The 18,203-nt window shown below is 42.8% G+C and overlaps 1 protein-coding gene across 2 annotated transcripts in view; it reads right to left on the bottom strand.

The window, feature by feature from the left end:
* Window positions 1–18,203, bottom strand: part of LOC138528636 (transient receptor potential cation channel subfamily M member 2-like) — a 1,006,635-nt gene that overhangs the window by 806,102 nt on the left and 182,330 nt on the right. For both annotated transcript variants that reach the window (XM_069640452.1, XM_069640453.1), the window contains exon 5: window positions 12,297–12,468. In XM_069640452.1, coding sequence (XP_069496553.1) covers window positions 12,297–12,468 — 172 coding nt within the window. The remainder of the gene's footprint in view (window positions 1–12,296; window positions 12,469–18,203) is intronic.

The following is an 18,203-nucleotide window of genomic DNA, read 5'->3' as shown; positions in this document are numbered from 1 at the left end:
GTTCCGATGAAATCGGATAAATTCATCATAAGGAATCAATTTTTTACATGCCGGAGGGTGTCAGCTGTTGGCATGGAGGGGCACACCAGTGTTAGAAGGTTTCTTGTGGAGTGCCGTATGAATACCTGAGCTGTCTAACATGACGATGACATCCCGATAGATGATCTCAGAATGGTTATGACATTCAGTAAAGCTAAGGTTGGCCTTATTGGTATTGATACTCTTAACAAAAGATAGCCAATCACTTTCCGTGCCCTTCCAAATAATAAAAACATCATCAATGTACCGCCACCAAGAGACAATCTGTGTTGGAAAACAAGACAAGAGCAAATCGGACAGAAAAGTGGCCTCCCACCACCCCATCGTAAGATTAGCGTAAGCCGGGGCGAAAGTGCTGCCCATAGCAGTCCCCCTAATTTGGCGAAAGAAAGATCCCTCAAACAGAAAGACATTGTTTTGTAGACAGAACAAAAGCATATCCGAAATCATAGAGCTGTGCCCAAAATAATTGAGGGAGCGAGTGTCCAAAAAATATTTGCATGCATTAATACCTACAGTGTGTTCAATAGAGGTATATAAAGAGACTACATCAAGTGTAGCCAGAATCAGACCCTCTTCCCAAGGTATGTTGGTGATGTGTTGTAAAGAATCCTTAGTATCCCTCAGGTAGGATGGCAGCACTGATAGAAATGGAAGGAGTGTTTCATCAATAAATTGTGCCAGATGTTCTAATAGTGAGCCGCATAAGGTGACAATAGGCCTACCTGGGGGATGTCTAAGTGATTTGTGAATTTTGGGAAGAAAATAAATGAACTGTGTGGCATGCAGGGATGAGGAGTTTGATCAAATCACCCTCTAATAAGTCTTCATTCGCCCACTTGGTGCAAAGAGCCGTGAGTTCAGCTCTTATTTCTACAAAAGGATCTTTGGAAAGCTTAGTGTAGCACAGACGGTCATGCAGTTGCCGATGGGCTTCAGCCACATATTTAGTTCTGTCTTGAATCACAATGTTAGAGCCTTTGTCGGCTGGTTTGATGACAATGCTTGATAACTGTTGAAGTTCACCAATGGCCAAGCGTTGAGCAACAGTGAGGTTCTGCTTGGTAATGCTGTTTTTTTGTCGCAATCTTCTCAGGTCACTTACACCGAGATCATAGAAAGCCTCAATGCAGCCCTCTACTGGAAATTGTGGGTTGAATCTTGATTTGCTCTTCAATTTGGTACATATGTCCCAATTTGGATTAATATCAAAATCAAGCAAATTAAAGTTGGCAGAATTAAATTTGTCATCATCGAGGCAAGGTAGGTCCATAAGTGAAGGTATATCCGAGATAAGGAGATCGGTGCCACCAGTACGTGGTGTCGAGTGCTTGGCAGATGTTGGATTGGCAGCAAAGAACTTTTTGAGTTTAATTTTATGCAAAAATTTGTCAAGATCGATGCGTGCTTGTACATAGTCAAAGTTCTTGGTAGAGCAAAAATTGAGACCTAAAGACAGGAGCGAGGTTTGCGATTTGGTGAGGACATGGGACGATAGGTTGGTTATTTGGCAGCACTTCATGGTGTTTGTTATTAATTTTTTATCCCAGAGTGCATTGACCTGCCCTGTTGGTGCCCCTTTAGACCGTTTCACACGTCGGGCTCGGCGGATGATTTTCCTGCCTGGGATTTCTGTCCTCTTCCTCTTGATTTGCCACGAACCCAGCCTATTTTTTTGATTTTTCCCATCCTGACGCAGAAGCCACATTCCGTCTACAAAATTCAGTCTGGGTGTGGGCTCATCAGTTTCAGATGCAGAGACATCTGATTCAGATGTAGCAGCAACTGAGTCACCAGACTGCACAGCGGCTAACTGTGTGACAGCGGTTTTACGGAGGGAATCACAGCGTTTGGCAAAAGTGAAAACACATCCCATCTCGTAGTCTCCTGTGCTTATGTTGTTTTATTTCATCTTCGTAAGAGATTAAGCCTTCATCGATTTTAGTGCGTAATAGTTTGCCTTCCTCTGTAGGTGGAATTTTAATAAGCTCAGTCTCTATTGTTGCCAATTCTTTGAGTGCCGTCTCACGATCCAATTTGGCATATTTATATATAATCTGGATGTTCCACAACGCATTTTAGCAAACTTGGACCCTGTGAATAGAAGGGATGAAAAGTGTGACACAGTAGAATAAAACAGCTGACAGCGAAGGAAGATTTGAAAAGGCTTGTCTGGCCCAGTGTCAAGAGTTGGGGCCGCCAAGAGGCTGGTTATCTACTCAAGGAGATACAATGAATGTGAGAAACGAGCCAAGCTCCTGTTTGAGGTGTACTGAAAAAACACTAGAAGTGCCAGGTTTTATTAATTTAATAGTATTAAATGCAACGAAGGAGCTCAAAACACAGTCTCCTGTCACATGGTCAAGTTGAAAATAGACTTTGGGGCGAGCTACACCGAGACCAGAAGATAAGGCCATGCTCTCACTCCCTTTTATTCTCAGGCACAGTGATCCTTTGCAAGGCCAAGTTCAAAGAACTAATTGAATGGCAGACCGCAGGAGTGATAATCGATGTTGGGCTAATTGGGTGGGGAGGCATGACCAAGCCAACCCTCCGGCACCTGGGGTACCAGATTGTGTGCTGCTAGCGAGTGGAATATTCCAGAAGGGTACAAGCGTGCCAACCAATTGTAGCGATCCATGTAGCAGAGAGCCCTATAGTTTGAGAAGCCAATAAAACATTGCGTTTTTCATGACGAAGAAGATGACTTGCACTGGGGGTGGGCATAGCTGTCCACTAGACCTTAGAGATCCAATCACGATCCCATACCCCATAGAAAGTATACTTAGATGTTCCCTTTAAGCTTATCATAAACCCCCATAGGTTTTCTTATTTTGCCACGTAGCATGATGTCAGTGATGACAAATTTTTGGTATAAAGTTGTGTTTTTTCAATTGGTCTCAGTAAAGCGAGGATAAATAGAGCGCACAGTCAGGAACTGAAAGGTGTGCAGCTCGCCAACTTGGAAAAGACTGGCACCGCAGTCAAGCGTGCAGACAGTCCCCATGATGACCACAAGTACCATGGATGGGAAATCGTGACAGCATGCTCCCTTCCAAACCTGGCATTTCCCGGTTTCCCTCGGTTTAGATGATGAACTTGGCGTAAAAGAGGTGGAGCATGGACATAAGAGGCAGGTGCCCAAGATCGTTCACTGAGCGACTATCCTTTCCACTCTACCAGATACTGCAAACGTTCCTGTCGGCAGTGGGAATCACAAATTCCTGATACATCATATTCAATCTGTTGATCTGCTGACACCACAGGATGTGGAGTACTGACCAATGAGGGTGAAGACTGGTAGGGCTTCAAAAGGGAGACATGAAAAACAGGATGGATTCTCTTCCAGGAAGGGGGAGGACGAAGACGAAAGTCAACAGGATTTATCATTTGTTGAATATAAAAGGGTCCAAAATAACGGGGAGACAAGTTATTCAGACACAGATGCCTTGGAACATACTTGGATGATAGCCAAACTAAGTCCAACAGCAAACAAAGGACTGGATTTCTGTTCCAGTAGGTGTGCCTTCGTCCCAGAGGTTCTGCTCATTCTCTTGTTCCGCCTTGCTCAGAGTGTGTCTTTAGGTGTTGCCTTTTATTCATTTGAGCAGAGCTAACTGGTACCAGGTGTATGCACTTAGGGTAAGGTGCCTGACTTTGCCTGACCCGATTAATGGGCTATGTCCAATACGATGTGAGAGAGTTAGTCTGGTTACCCCGAGTCACCCTCTTCCTCCATCTAGTGTTTGTGTAAAAAGGAGGGGCGAGTTGGGACTTCGGAAAATCCTAAAAAATAGGCTGGGGTAGATGAACAACAAATTGGGGAATACCGCGTCTCACCATCGGCTATCTCACCCCCACTCCCTGAATACCCCTTGACCAGGTGATCCTCCCACACTGGTCCACTCCCAGGGCCTCAATCAAAAGGCGATGGCCGTGCCCTGGCCACCTGAGTGCGAGATCCCCTGGAACTAGTGGGTGAGACACCCTCTGTTTTCACACAGGTGATTGAAGGGAAAATCATGTGGTGAAAACCATACGTGAAATTATATGCAAACTCAGCTAACGGCAATAAAGATACCCAATCATTATCCACTTGAGTCGAAAAACAATGAAGGAACTGCTCAAGAGTCTAATTTATTCTTTCAATGAATTCTGAGGACAGAGCTCTCTTTATTCCCAATAATTTGCAGAGTTGTATCCTGAATTTAGATACAGTAAGGAAGGCATGGTATCAAAGCAAGACAGACAAGTGATCACAGTTCAAGGGTGTTTACTAAACTGTAAAAATGGGTTAGATAAACACCTAATTTAATCCTAAATCTAAAATGGGAGCAAGCTACGACCATCAAATAATATTAATACAGTCCTAGTGTAGTCTAGTCAAATAAAAAGGGCCTATACTAAAAAAAAAAAAACTATTGCCAGTCCTTACCTATAAATACAAAATAGTGTTGGATAATGTTCACAAAGAAAGAAAGAAGTGTTCTCAAAAGGATAAGTCAAGATTTTATAGCCGGGGTCTCCCTTCCCCACGTTTGAAGCACGGGACAAGGCGGGGCTCTTGAGCACAGCACACTTCTGGGCTTCTCCGGCCAGAGTTTACAGTTCCTTTTTCTCCTATCAGGGCCTTCTGTGCCCAAGTCTAATTTATGCAAAGTGTCTAATGCATCACAAACAACAAACAAAAGTTCCTTCTATTTTTTTCATGTCAGGCGATTACTCTTCACCTGAGGATCCCCCTCAGCCAGGCTCCGATCCCTTTCACGTCACCCTCCCTCAATCGGGCTCAGACCAAGAACTCAATGTGGACATCCCTTAGTTGGGTTCACGTCTGTCACCACAATGCAGTTCACTTAGCTTTTCAATTCACCACGTGTCAAAGACTTTTGACGGTACATGGGGTTTTGACTTTGACCTCTCTTGCTGGCCTCCCCTGGGGCCTCTTGTTTCTTGTCGTTTTTTCAGTTCAACATATTCTCCTTGTGTTCAGGAGTGGGGCATTCATTAGAGGTTTTCTGAATGAGCGCCACACACAGCGCCAGACCACTCTAACCCTAATACATCGGTTGTTAGCAAAAGGCCTTTGTCTATTATCTTCTTTTCTTTACGTAAATGTTGCCACTGCAACCTTGAGCTTAACACAGTCCGGTCTACTATAAGTTTCTTCCGATTCACCGGCTGTGCAGAACTGGTTGGCTTTTCTTCTGCTGGATTCAAGGATGGTACCACAGCGGCAAACTCTTTTCCCCGCCCTAGCTATCAATGCAGGAGGGCTCCGTGTACCATTGACATCTGCCACACCAATCGCCAACTGCGATTCACGGTCTTACTGTTCCTTAAAGGCTTTGCAGGTCTGGGTTGAAAAAGGCAAGTGTAATTCCCTCATTATCGTCCTTTCAGTTTCCTCCGTCTTTCTCCTTCGTTTCAACTGTAGTCCTGGAATAGCTGCTTCCTTGTGCTTTCTGCCTTGTGCTCTCGTGCTCTACCTTTTATCCCTTTGGGGAAGGGAAAGGGTCATCAGGAGTGCATAGTTATCAATAATTGCCTGACTCTGCCTGACCCTTGTGTTGGGACATGTCAGGTAAACGGCTCTGGTGTTAGTCCACTGTTTTTCACGGTGTGAGAAAAAATTTGTGTAGGAAAAGGGGGGGTAGAGCTTTTAAATATCCTACGGGGGTAGGATGGGGAAAAGATGTTATAAGGAAAGTGGTACTGTGTCTCACTCATCGGTGTCCCACTTCCACTCCCCGAAGACCCCCCCCCCCATCCAGGTGAACCTCACGCTTTGGTCCACCCCCAGGAACTGGATGCAATAGCGAGGGTTGTGTCCTGGCCACCTGGATGACAGATCCCCAGGGACTAATTGAGACACCTTCAGGTTTCTCACAATACGTATTGAGTTCCACGATCAGAAGTGATGGAAATCGGAAGACTGTGTAACCGAAAGATATCAGTAAAGAAACCTACAGTCATGTATGCAGCAGACGGTAACTTGGCCAACAGAGTAAAATGAGCCATCCTAGAGAAGATATCAATCATAACCATAATTGTGGTACACCTTTCAGAAGGTGGGAGATCCACAACAAAGTCCGTAGCGAACCTTTGCCATGGTCTTATGGGCAGTGTAGGCTGATGCAAGAGTCCAATGGGCTTGTCTTTTGGCATCTTTATTGGAGCACAGACCGCTCAGGTTTTAATGTGATTCTTTACGGTCATAGCCATTGCAGACCACCAAAACTTTTTCTAAAGTTTCTATAAGGTAGCCGATTGGTGCCCAGCAGTCATGACACATTCGGAGTGCAGCATTCCGGTTGGTAGTCGAGGGAAAAAAAGCCATCTGTCCTTGAATAAGAAACCTTGGTTCTTTACCGTTTTCGATGGATTAGTACAGTGTAAATGTTGCCATTCTTGTAATAGTAAGGTATCCTGCTGTACCTTTGTCAGAAAAAGGGCCACATGAAATAAGAACACCTTATCTTGTAAGATAGTAGGATACTGAACAGCAGGTAGATCATGAAAATCAGGTCACATGGATAAGGCAACAGCAATTATATTCTGAGAACCAGGAATATAGGTGAGCATACATTGGTATTGTGCAGTAAAATATGCCCACCTAGCTTGTCAGCTGTTGTGACATTCCATAGATTGTAAAAACCTGCAGATTCCGATGATCTGTTCTGATTTGCACAGGATACTTGGCTCCCAATAATAGAGGACGCCAATCAAGAAAGGCATGACATATAGCTAGTCATTCTTTTTCGAGTACGGAATAATATCTTTCGCTGTCAGAAAGAGTTCTTGAAAGATAAGCTACAGGACGCTCTTCTCTATCTTCGTGAGCTTGTTTTAGTACGGCACCCAAGGCTACCTCGAATGCATCGGTTTCGACCATAAAAGGCCTTGATATGTCAGGCTGGCATAAAATCAGGGCTTCAGTGAAAAGCCTCTTCCAGGTCTGGAAGGTCTTCTGTTGTACAGTAGTCCATTCCAAAGAAACTCCTTTCTTCAATAAATAATTAATGGGCAAAACTATATTGGAACATCCTGGGATGACTGTTTTGGCCAATAGATGGTAATCTCGCAATCGTGATAGGACTTGTTTGACATGGTCTTGATGTTCTTCTACCTTGTTAGTATAGAGGAGTATGCCATCAAGGTAGACAATGACGAATTGAAACAACAGTTACTAGTCTTTGCATCGAATTCTTTGCATCGAGAATTAGATGCATTGAATCATTTCCATCGAAAAATGTTTCATCGAATTCCCATACATAAAGTGCAAAGTGTTTATGCATCGAAACCCTTCCATCGTTATATAAACACTTTACATTTTTTGCAAGGAAATTCGATGAAACATGTCTAACATTATAACGATAGAAGGAGCTGTCCAGTGCTGAAATCTTTAAAGTATTTCTGCACTGGCCAGCTTCCTCTAACTTTATTGGGGGGGGTTCCACCCAACGACACCCCCCCAACCCTAACCCAACCCTAACCCTAACTCTAACCCCAACTCTAACCCTAATCCTAACCCAAACCCTAAAAATCCATCGAAATTCATTCAATGAATATGCTTTTCGATGGAAAAGCATTTCAATGAATACATTTCAATGGATAGTCATTCGATGCAAATTATTTCGATGCAAAGATTGGCTACCGAAACAACATGTCTGAAAAGACCTGGTCCATGAACCATTGAAAAACAGCTGGAGCGTTCATCAAGTCAAACGGCATTACCAAATATTCATAATGGCCGAAGGGCATTTGGAAGGCTGTCTTCCACTCATCTCAGGATCTTATGCGATGAGGTGGTACGCCCCTCGTAGGTCTAGCTTGGAAAAAATGATGGCCCCCTGCAAGGCCTCTAGAATATCTGAAATCATGGGCAAAGGATACTTGTCCTTTTGTGTAACTTGGGTCAGACTGCAATAATCCAGAAATTGACAGAGCTCGGTTTCTTTTTTAGAATGAAAAAAGCATAGCTCCAACTGGAAACTTAAAGGGCCTGATAAGGCCGTTATTTAGATTCATGTCCAGATATTTTTTTAATGAAGCTTTTTCAGGAGAAGAAAGGATAAACATACTGCTGAAGGGGATGATGACATCTGATAGTGTTTTAATTGCACAATCCTCAGGCTGCTGCAGAGGTAGGTAAGGCTTTTTCTTGTGAATTCGAGAAAACATAATTGAAGTCTTGGTAGTCAGCTGGAACCTGTTGCACGTGAGAAAGACCTAGGATGGGCTTCAAGGGAGGTAGTGGAAGTATCAGCCAATACATCAGTGGATTCCTGAAGGACTCTGATCCGAGGAATAATGTTCTGGCAGCCCAATTTATGTAAGTATTATGATACTGCAACTATGGGATACCCAAGACCACAAGATAATCTGCTTCTTTTATGATGTCAAAATAAACCTCTTAAAAGTGATGGTTAATCATCAACGTAAGAGGTTTGGTCAACTATGGGACCCGAAGAAAGAGGCCTGCCATCTATTCCTTCCACGTCTTTGGCTTGACGTGGTATGTTGTTCTGTGCCACCCAAATACCAAAACAAAAGAGTTGATGGCTGGAAGGTTTAGAATAAATCTTGACCTCTGGCATTGCTCTGGGCAACCCTCCAGACCATCGTTCTTTGCCTGCCAAGCCATTACAAAAGGGGAAAAACCATATGCAAATCAGGCTTCGTCCCACCCCCAAAGGGGTAGTCCAGCCCGAACTACTAGGTCACATCCCTTTTGCACGAGACCACAAGCATCCCCAGACATGTTTTAGCCTTGTTGGGCGTCATCAGTGAGGAGTAGCTTGGGTCTCTAGGCCCAGCAGGCAAGGGACCCACGTCTGGGCATACCCTTCCCACTCGGGGTGACAATAGCAAAAAGAGTTGATGGCTGGAAGGTTTAGAATAAATCTTGATCTCTGGCATTGCTCTGGGCAACCCTCCAGACCATCGTTCTTCGCCTGCCAAGCCATTACAAAAGGGGAAAAACCATATGCAAATCAGGCTTGGTCCCATCCCCAAAGGGGTAGTCCAGCCCGAACTTCTAGGTCACATCCCTTTTGCACGAGACCACAAGCACAAGCAACCCAAATACCATCCATGAATAATCCTATGGCTCCGTAGTCCACCAAACCTAGGATGGAAATCGCTTCCTTGACTCTAGGCACCACGATAATTCTAAGGACCACTAGAGGAGTCTGTGAAACAGTCTCCAGAGGTAATGGAGAGTTGGAGCTAGTTGCAACCTCCCACTTCCGTGCTCTATTCAGAAACGGGAGCTCGCGTTTTCCGCATGCCGGCGTGGAACAATGGGGCAATTCCTCACCATGTGATTAGGTGAAGCACAATAAAAGCAAAGTCCTTGTTCAATCATACGGCTCATCTCTTCATAGGTTAACAAATGACAAAGGGATCCCAGCTGCATGGGTTAATGTTCAAATGTTTGAGCAGCTTCTGCCCCTGGGAATCGGGGGTACAACCGGAGGTGGTCAAAGAGGAGACAAATGATGTCCTTGTTTCTCTGCTTTCCTTTCCTGGATACGGAAGTCTATCTGTAATGATATGTCAACCAAAGCATGAAAACTGTCTGTTCTCGAAACTCTGTCCAGTTCATCCTTGATGTTGTCGTTTAGGTCACGCCAGAACAAAGTGAAACATGCATCTTGAGGCCATTCAACCTCTTTGGCTAATTGCTTGGATTTCGTTACATAGGTCAACATGTCCTGTGAACCCAAGTCAACTAATTTCTCCTGGGCAGAAAAAACAACCTCAGGGTAATCAAACATGGACTTAAAGGCTGCAAAAAACCCAGCATAGTTATCCAACAACGGGTCACCTGCCGAAACCAAAAGGGTAGCCCAAGATAGAGCATTGACTGTTAAATGGGAAATGACAAATCCTACTTTAGCCCTCTCAGATGTGTAAAAGAGAGGCTTAAAAGAACAGTGAATCACTCAGGAGTCCAGGAATTTTTCATACTTTTCTAGGAGATCCATCAAACATTTCAAGAACCGTTCCCAAAGAAGGATTCTCCTATGACAAAACATCCCTTGTCAAGACCATCTGGCGAAGCGCAGCATATTCTGCTTTAAGGTTTTGTACCCCAGTGGTCAATTCATGCATAACTCTTAATACATCCTCCATGGAATCCATGGTTGATGCAGGAGTCTGTCCTGATTGTAGTGTCTGCAACTTCTTGTGAGACAAAGTGACAAGAGACTGGCTGCGTCGGGCTTTGATGTGAGCAGGTGCCATGAAGAGAAGAGCGAGACCCTTCCGACGCTACCCTGCCTGTTTGACCATTAACCCAAGCCAGGTGAAAACTGAAGTAGACTGCCTGGAAACAGGGGAAAAACCCTCCGAATGGAGAGAAAAACCCACAAGTTCAATTTCAGAGGATACTTGAATGTTGACGAACAATGAGATAGCAATACAAAACAGGAACAAGAATGGGGAATCACCAGAGAGTCCAAGAAGAAGGGAAGCCAGGTAGAAAGGAGAACCAGCAAGGAAGACAGGATTCAGGGAAGAAACAAGGAAAATGAGAAAGGTAAGCGCTGAGCCAGGTACCAACCTAGCAGTGAGACGCGAAGGCCCCGATACAGCATCCTGTGTTATGTCCATGAAAACCGGAAGCAGGTCTCATCCTGCAGAATAAGGATAACGACTAGAGCATATAGTCGGGAACTGAGAGGTGTGCAGCTGCACCATCTTGGAAACGACGGCCCCGCAGTCAAGTGTGGAGACAGTCACCATGAAGACCACAAGGACCATGGATGGAAAATCATGACAGGTATTCAGGTGGAGAAAGGGTGGATCAAGAGACCAGGCAGAGGGTGGACGGTGTGAGTGGATTGTTGAGGGGACTGCGACTGTGTTCTGAAAGAATGCAGGGAAGGTATTATGTGTAGAAGGGAGTGGTACCAGTTGAGTGTATTGTTGCGAGGGGGCTGTTAAAGGTGAGTGATATATAGAGAGAGGAAGGAAGGTAATTAATAGAGAGTGTAGTAAGGTGTCCGGTCAAAGGTTTGAATCCAAAAGGATCGAATGCCATAGGGTCGAGTCAATAGGACCTAAAACAAAAGGGTTGAATTTCTTTTTTAAATATATATATTTTTTGGGGTTTCCGTATCGGAAAAAAATGATTTTACCACAAAAAAGGGGGTTTGGGGACCCCCCCCAAAATAAATAAATAAATAAAAATAAAAATCGACCCTTTTGTTTTCAGTCCTTTTGATTCGACCCTTTTGTCATTCGATCCTTTTCATTCAAACCTTTGACCTATAACAGTGTAGTAATGAAAGTAAGTGATGGAAAGTGTGGGGCAGAAGAGTGGTGAGATAGAAAAAGGTGGTAGCAGGAGTAGTAGTAGGGAGAGACAGGCAGAGAGAGTATGTAATATCAAGAGACAGGAGTAGACATGCTATTGATGGAGAAAGGTGAGGGGTGCAGGAAGAGAGTAGAGAGAGGGGAGAGGAGAGAGGTGCAGGCAGTACGAGGGTGGCAGAAGGGAAGAGAGTGAAAGTGAGAGGAGGAGGAAATAGGTACAGTTAGGGAGACAGCGAAGATCGTTGAGCGAGAAGAGAGGTGATAAATATATAGAGAGAAATAGAGGTGGAATGCGAGAGAGTGCAAGGGAAGAGTCTCGAAGAGAAACCTTGATATTGGGCAGTCCAACAGACCAGAAGTATGTGTTAGAATGTCCTGGAGGGAGATAGATCGAATAGGCTATGGCAGGTTTCCCCATCAAAATTAGAAAGACTTAGATAGTAGGGGGCTCCTTGCTTTGGTTCTATGAATGTTTGCTGCATTTTTATTTTACCAAATGGCAAGATCACCAGATGTTCCTGCTTTGTTTTACCACAAACAGCTGGAGGAGACACCCCACATCCCACTTTCTTCCCCCCACTACATACCTTAGCCGCAGCGTACCATCTACCCGTTTGTGGGAAAGAAAAGCGGCAAAAAACGAATTTGTTGAAGTTGCCATTCGGCAAAAGTGGTGTATACCCCTTGCTTAATAGTACGTCAGGGAGATTCTGGGGGTTGGGATGTTGGGCTAATGGTGGAGGGAACCCCCTTTCATTTCAACCATCCCAGACTGCCTAGACCTGCTTTTTAAAACTAAATCTACTATCTTTGTCTGGAGATTTCTGAGGCCGTCTGTGACACATGGCATGTATCTTTTCTTATTTGCCTCTGAGCTTCTAATGAACATTTATTATGTCAAATGCAAGGCTCTCCAACGACAGGAACCTCACCTCCTTTTGTCACAGTTTGTTGTGAGATGTGCTTCTCCAACTCGTTGCGCAGTGGGATCTCAATGCCACGTTTTGCCACGCTCCCGTCATCTACCATAATGAAGTGTGAGTGGTTAGTGTCCAGGCAGCCCAGGTTTCCATCCTCCAATGTGTACTCACATGGGGGTTTCCACTGTAAACAAAAAGGGAAAGAGATGATGTAGGAATGTGAGTTAAAAGAAGAGGTCCAGCAGAATTGCCATATACGTCTGAGATCAATCATGGGAACGTCAAAGGGCATAGCCTTCTATCTTAAGGGTTTCTGCACAATGACACTTTTAAGGCCCACAATACTGTGTAGAGCAATATGATTTCTTTTCTAAGGGGATTTCGATAAAGAGAGGGGTCTCTACACAAAGACGTTTTTGGTGTGCTGTTGAAGCAAAGCCTGGTGACAAACTGAGCAAGTGTGGTAGTGTCTAAGAGTAGTAGTTAAAGGTTATGTGAGGTGGTGAACCTAAAAAGGTATGCTCAGCAGAAATAAACCCTCAATACAATGTGTCAAACCTTGATCTTTCAACTCCTACCCTTTGCTTTGCAGTGTCTACAGTTGTATTAACAGGGTTTGTAAAATACCACTAAACATTCTGCTTCAATGATTCAAAGCTAGCCTCAATGCACAAAGAGCCAACTGCCCATGTGCCTATTGCACCATAATAAAAGTAAAGATGGTTGGTATGGGGGCAAAAAGCGCTCTCTATATAAAGAATATAGAATTTGTAAGTTTGCAAATTATTTTAATGTTCATAAGCAAGATTGTATTATCACTCTTCTCAAAAAAGTAATGAGTGTGTTTATGCAATTCATAGTATAATATAAGATTGTTCAATTATCTGTTCATATTAATTTTGTGAAGTTAGTAGAGTGTCAATTTAGCTGTTGTAATTACAACTCATACAGCCTCAATCATTGATAATGTATCATAACTAGCCAACTCTATGGCCATGAGTTTCGCCCATGTGGGCTTTTCAAGGCTAAAATTAAAGTAACATCAAGAGATACATTTATATTCTGCACACACTAGAAGATGAAGGAGAAAGCAAGAGATGGAAAACGTTAAGAGGGGGTGATCACTAGATTAGTATTCATAGCTTTTTAATTCATAGAAACAATAAATAAAAGGCATTGAGAAACAAAAGAAAATGATCAATTGCCAGGCTCAAACCAACTTGGATATTCCTGTGATCAGTTAAGCGAACAGGATTGAAAATCGCAGTCTGATGTTTCAATTGCATAATAGTCTCATTGATAACAGAAAAGGCTGTGCAGTATTGCATAGACCACTGTAGAGGTCTGCGATTGGTGGGAACCCCCATTCAGAGTGGGTCTCCAGGGATACTCGAGCAAAGTAAGCTTATATAGCCTTATATAAATCTGGAGATGACAAAGATCATTGTCGGGCTATGCCATTAATCCTGCAAAATAACCAATTGCAAAGGGACACTTTCCAATAAAATTAGACAATGGTCAAGTTCTCCCCTTGGTTCTGTAAGTGAAACGAGAGAGGGAATATATTGGAAATCTGCCATTTGCAGCTAAACAACAGTTTATAGGATCTCCTACAGAATTCCTGAGTTGGTCCATCGGTTTAGACCTTTTGCAGGTGAATGTTGTGTACAGTGATAAACTACCGCAACATTCTGAAAGCACTTGAGGTGGCTCCATTGTACAGTGTGGATTTTCAAAAGTAGTATTTGTGTTCCCTACTTTCATAATGATAGTTGTCCGCAGAGAAAGCCTACCACCATAATCCTGCAGGAAGGAATATGGAATAATGACTATAGACAATCTGCTATTAAATAGTGGTAAACAGAGTTGATCCTGTTGCCTCATCTAGAAGAAGTGTAGGTCTTTAAGATGTAGGAGACTGTATTGTTCACAGTCACCATAGAACGATGAAAGGTAATCATCCATATTTTTAGACCATCAGTAGATCTTTTCCTAAGAGAATTAACATCCAGAATAATATATGCTGTATATCTTTGTTAATGGTGAGGGTCCAAAGCCACACTTTTTGAAAATAAATTATTGAAATATTGCCAATACATTCTTCTAAATCCAGCTATGTTTCAACCAATGAGAGTAGTTTTGTTGGACTGAGTGCCTGCCAGTTTTACTGTATTTAAAATTGTAAGTGAACATTCCCGAAGATATTGCTGGATGTAGCTTTGGGTATCTTGAAACTTTCGATAATTAACCTTTATTAAAGCCTAGCCCCAATTCAGGAATTCATATCACAAGACACAGGCCACACAACATATAGGGATGTATCGTGTTGAAAGTAGTTTAGGAGATTAGGCAAATAAAGTACTGCCATCTTGTTTTGTTGGATAACTTTAAAGAGACCTGTCAGATATCATTGCAGACCTCCATCCATTAGCTGAAATTATGCAATACTTTATATGATCGCCATGAACAAAAGCAAAATAAATCCTTCCATAACATGTATTCATAGCACAAAGGGGAGTGTGCTGGGGATGTATCAACAGTGACCTCTATTGACCGAAGTCGGCATCTTTTCGCTTTCAAAGCAAATAGGAAAGATACATGTTGCATTTTAAACCCAAAACTTTAATTATTTGAAAATGCATATCTCTGGATAGGAAGCTACTATCAATATAAAACAAATTGCTCTTTATAGCAGAAAATTAGATCTTCCAAACCGTTTAAAATGTGCCTAGGGCCTAATTGAAAAACCAAGAGAAATAGGAGAAAATATTTTTGTCAGGAAGTACACATCGCACTGGGACATTTAACATCTTAAGTTGTTCCTTCCAACATAGACAAGAAACCCTCTGGTCAGAAGACTCACTGCCACCAGTGCAAACCCTTTCAACCACTACTCACAGCCCATCACAGTGAAAACCATGTGAAACCAGCCCTACTGTGACAAGTCAACACAAACCATGAAGAATCCTTACCCACGACTACATACTTCACCCAAGAACATGGTTAATGAGGCTCAAGCCTGAGTATCCAATAATCACTCCTGAGTGATAAAATCTTTCAGCAAGAAGAAGAGTTTATGTTGATCTGTATGTTATGAATCTTGCACATTCACATCCAAAGTTACACCCTGAAAACGAAATTGCCATTTTACATTAGGAGTGAGTATATCCATCTGTTCTATGTCATTAGAGTGGGGTAAACCACAAGTCAAATGTATATCATAGTATGCACACAGAATAGAGGGATTATTAAATAATATGGGGAGATGTATCCAGAAAGTCTTCAATGTTCAAGTTGTGGGATGTTTTACCCATGCATCCAAGCCCTATCATAAAACTGCATTACTGGCATTGAAAACATCATGATGGCCAGAACTCCCAGAGAGTGCACAGGGAAAACAGGAAGAATAGGCTGCCACCCATTTTTGCCTATCTTGTGAGCACAGGAGGGCACTGCCTAAAACCACCATTGGGCTACACACACAGTAGCCTGAAACCATTGGGAATGGCAATGCTGATTGCCAAAAGCAACCCAGAACTGTGGGGAATTCATTTTCTTAATGTCAAAAATTGATGCAATACTGGTGCTCACCACTATCAGAAAGCCGGCGTTTTAAAACCACCAGACTTTTGTGTAAATCTGAACAAATGAACCCAAACCAGGACAAGGAAAGACTTGCTAAGAGGTGGATACAATGTAAAACTATATTCTGAAATGATGTATATATAAAAAAAAATAGCTGGGGATGTGAGCAGCTTAAGTGAATTTGGGTTTAAAGCCACTAAAATCGAAATGTTTAGAATAAATGAGTGACCTACTTGTGAGTGTCACATAGGTTGCAATTGTTTAAATGTCATAGTTTTGAACTTAGAATCAGCATTCTAGCTGCATGTGCAAAAATTGTAAGTTGGATTTGAATGTAGAAAACTGGGAACTAAAGTGACATTTAGCTGAATTCTGCCTGACAACTACCCCCGACAGGAGAGGGAATTCAGCAGCTGTGTTCCCAGGCCTGGCTGCATCCTGCTGCCCCTGCCAAAAGGAGATGATACCTCTCTGATTGAATAAGGGGAGTGGCACCTGGGGACTACAGGAAACTAAACAAAGCCCTGTCCTGGACTCAGGCAAATGTTATATTGGGGGGGTCGAAAAATGGCTTCCTCTTGGGAGAAACTGGGAGGGGCAGTACCTGTGAGACCAAGCTGAGCTTGGGGGAAGTGGATAAACCAGAAATTCCACCATGTGCTTTGGAAAACCACACCCCTTTGGGGCCAGAGCATGATTTTAAAAAGATGGATAATTCATAGTGCAGACTTGTCAAAATTATATAAATAACATTATCATTCTTGTGATGTTTCTGTGCACATTTTAAGAGGTGTTAGGACCCTGTGGTATGTTCTTGGGGATAGTAGCGGAAAAAAGGTTGTTACTCCAAATGTATGCATGTTAAAAATCTGACACTTTATCATCTGAAACCCATATCCCTGGTGCACATTTGTGTAAAATCTGGAAAAGTTTAGAGGTCGTTATCTGGATGAAAAGGGGAGAATTATGTCATAAGTGGACACGACATCGTACAAAGACAGGGATCGGATGGTTTGGTGCTACAGAAAATATGTTAACTGGACCTATAATATTAGAAAAATAGTACATAGATAAATATGTATTTGGGTCAGAAATAGATTTGTGTGCAATTTGACAAGGGGAGGTTCCTCTGACCATAAAACCTACAGCATCACTCTGACACTCCATTTCTTTCCCCCAATCAAGGAAACGAGGAAAGCTTGGCCAATGATAAGTGAGAGGGGCAGGCTTAGATAGGCCCAGGCACACACCCATTTTCAAAACACATAAAAGGAACATTGAAACCCAGGTAGAGACATTCACTTTCCACTTTCTTGCGGGACGCTTTGCCGGGAGACTTCAGACTTCACATCCAGAGATCCAGACTTCAAATCCATCAATCTCCAGAGACCAGAAATTAACTCCAGAATTTGTAGCAGAGAGGCCTGAATCCACAAGCTGAATCCTCTTCAGCAGGCCTCAAAACCAACCAAACTATTCAACAGCCGGGTGAGCTGTTTGAATTCTTTGCCAATAACTTTTGCAAGAACCTGTAGCAGTATCCAGAAGGCAGTTCTGTATCCGGAACCAGAGAGAACCACAAACCAGACCGTTGTGAGCAGAACCAGTGCTTGACAGACCCAGAGAGCAGAGCTGACCCAGATATCCGGGACTTTAGAACCACTCGCCGGAAGTCCGGTCCAACCTGACCAGACCTTGATGGCTTATGTCAAAAATATAGTGTGAGTACTCACTGTGCAAAACCAATCTCTTAGTTTAAAATAATCTAATCCAAACTATTTTAGCCTATTAGAGCTGCCTCCTAAAATCGTGTCATTCTGTCATTTTTAAAACTGAAAACTGTCATCTGTCATTCTAAGCTTTAAAATTTCAAATCCGAAGAACTACCTTTACTAAATTGGCCGTATCTCCGGAACCGTTTGGGCTAGGAGCGAGTTTTTAACTTAAAGCTAAGATTCTAAGCTTTCCAACGAGCCTAGAACCGACTTCCTACTCCTTATAGTGCCTCCGTAATTGAGCTCGACGCACGCGACTAAATTTGCAGTGATTTGACATTTTGCTTAATTTCAGCCATGTGTAAAAATATTTGTCCTTGCTTTCCTTGCTGAAATTCGTGTGCAACCTGACAATCATTCATAGAGCATTGCTAAAGTGATCCTGAATTAATTTAAGTATCTCTCACTCACCCTGAACCTCCTATAGGGAATTAAAAGCCTTTTTAGCATATTTTTCACTAAATTGCAACCACATCAAAGTATTGTGCCTGTGTTTAAAACTCCTACCTGTTTTCATCTAAGCTTGCTAGGGGGGAACTGAATTATATTTGATTGCATT

Source organism: Ambystoma mexicanum, chromosome 7q (genome assembly GCF_040938575.1).
Source record: "Ambystoma mexicanum isolate Mex_15411 chromosome 7q, UKY_AmexF1_1, whole genome shotgun sequence".
In the NCBI taxonomy this organism is placed as follows: domain Eukaryota; kingdom Metazoa; phylum Chordata; class Amphibia; order Caudata; family Ambystomatidae; genus Ambystoma; species Ambystoma mexicanum.
This window is presented reverse-complemented; position numbering and strand designations above follow the sequence as displayed.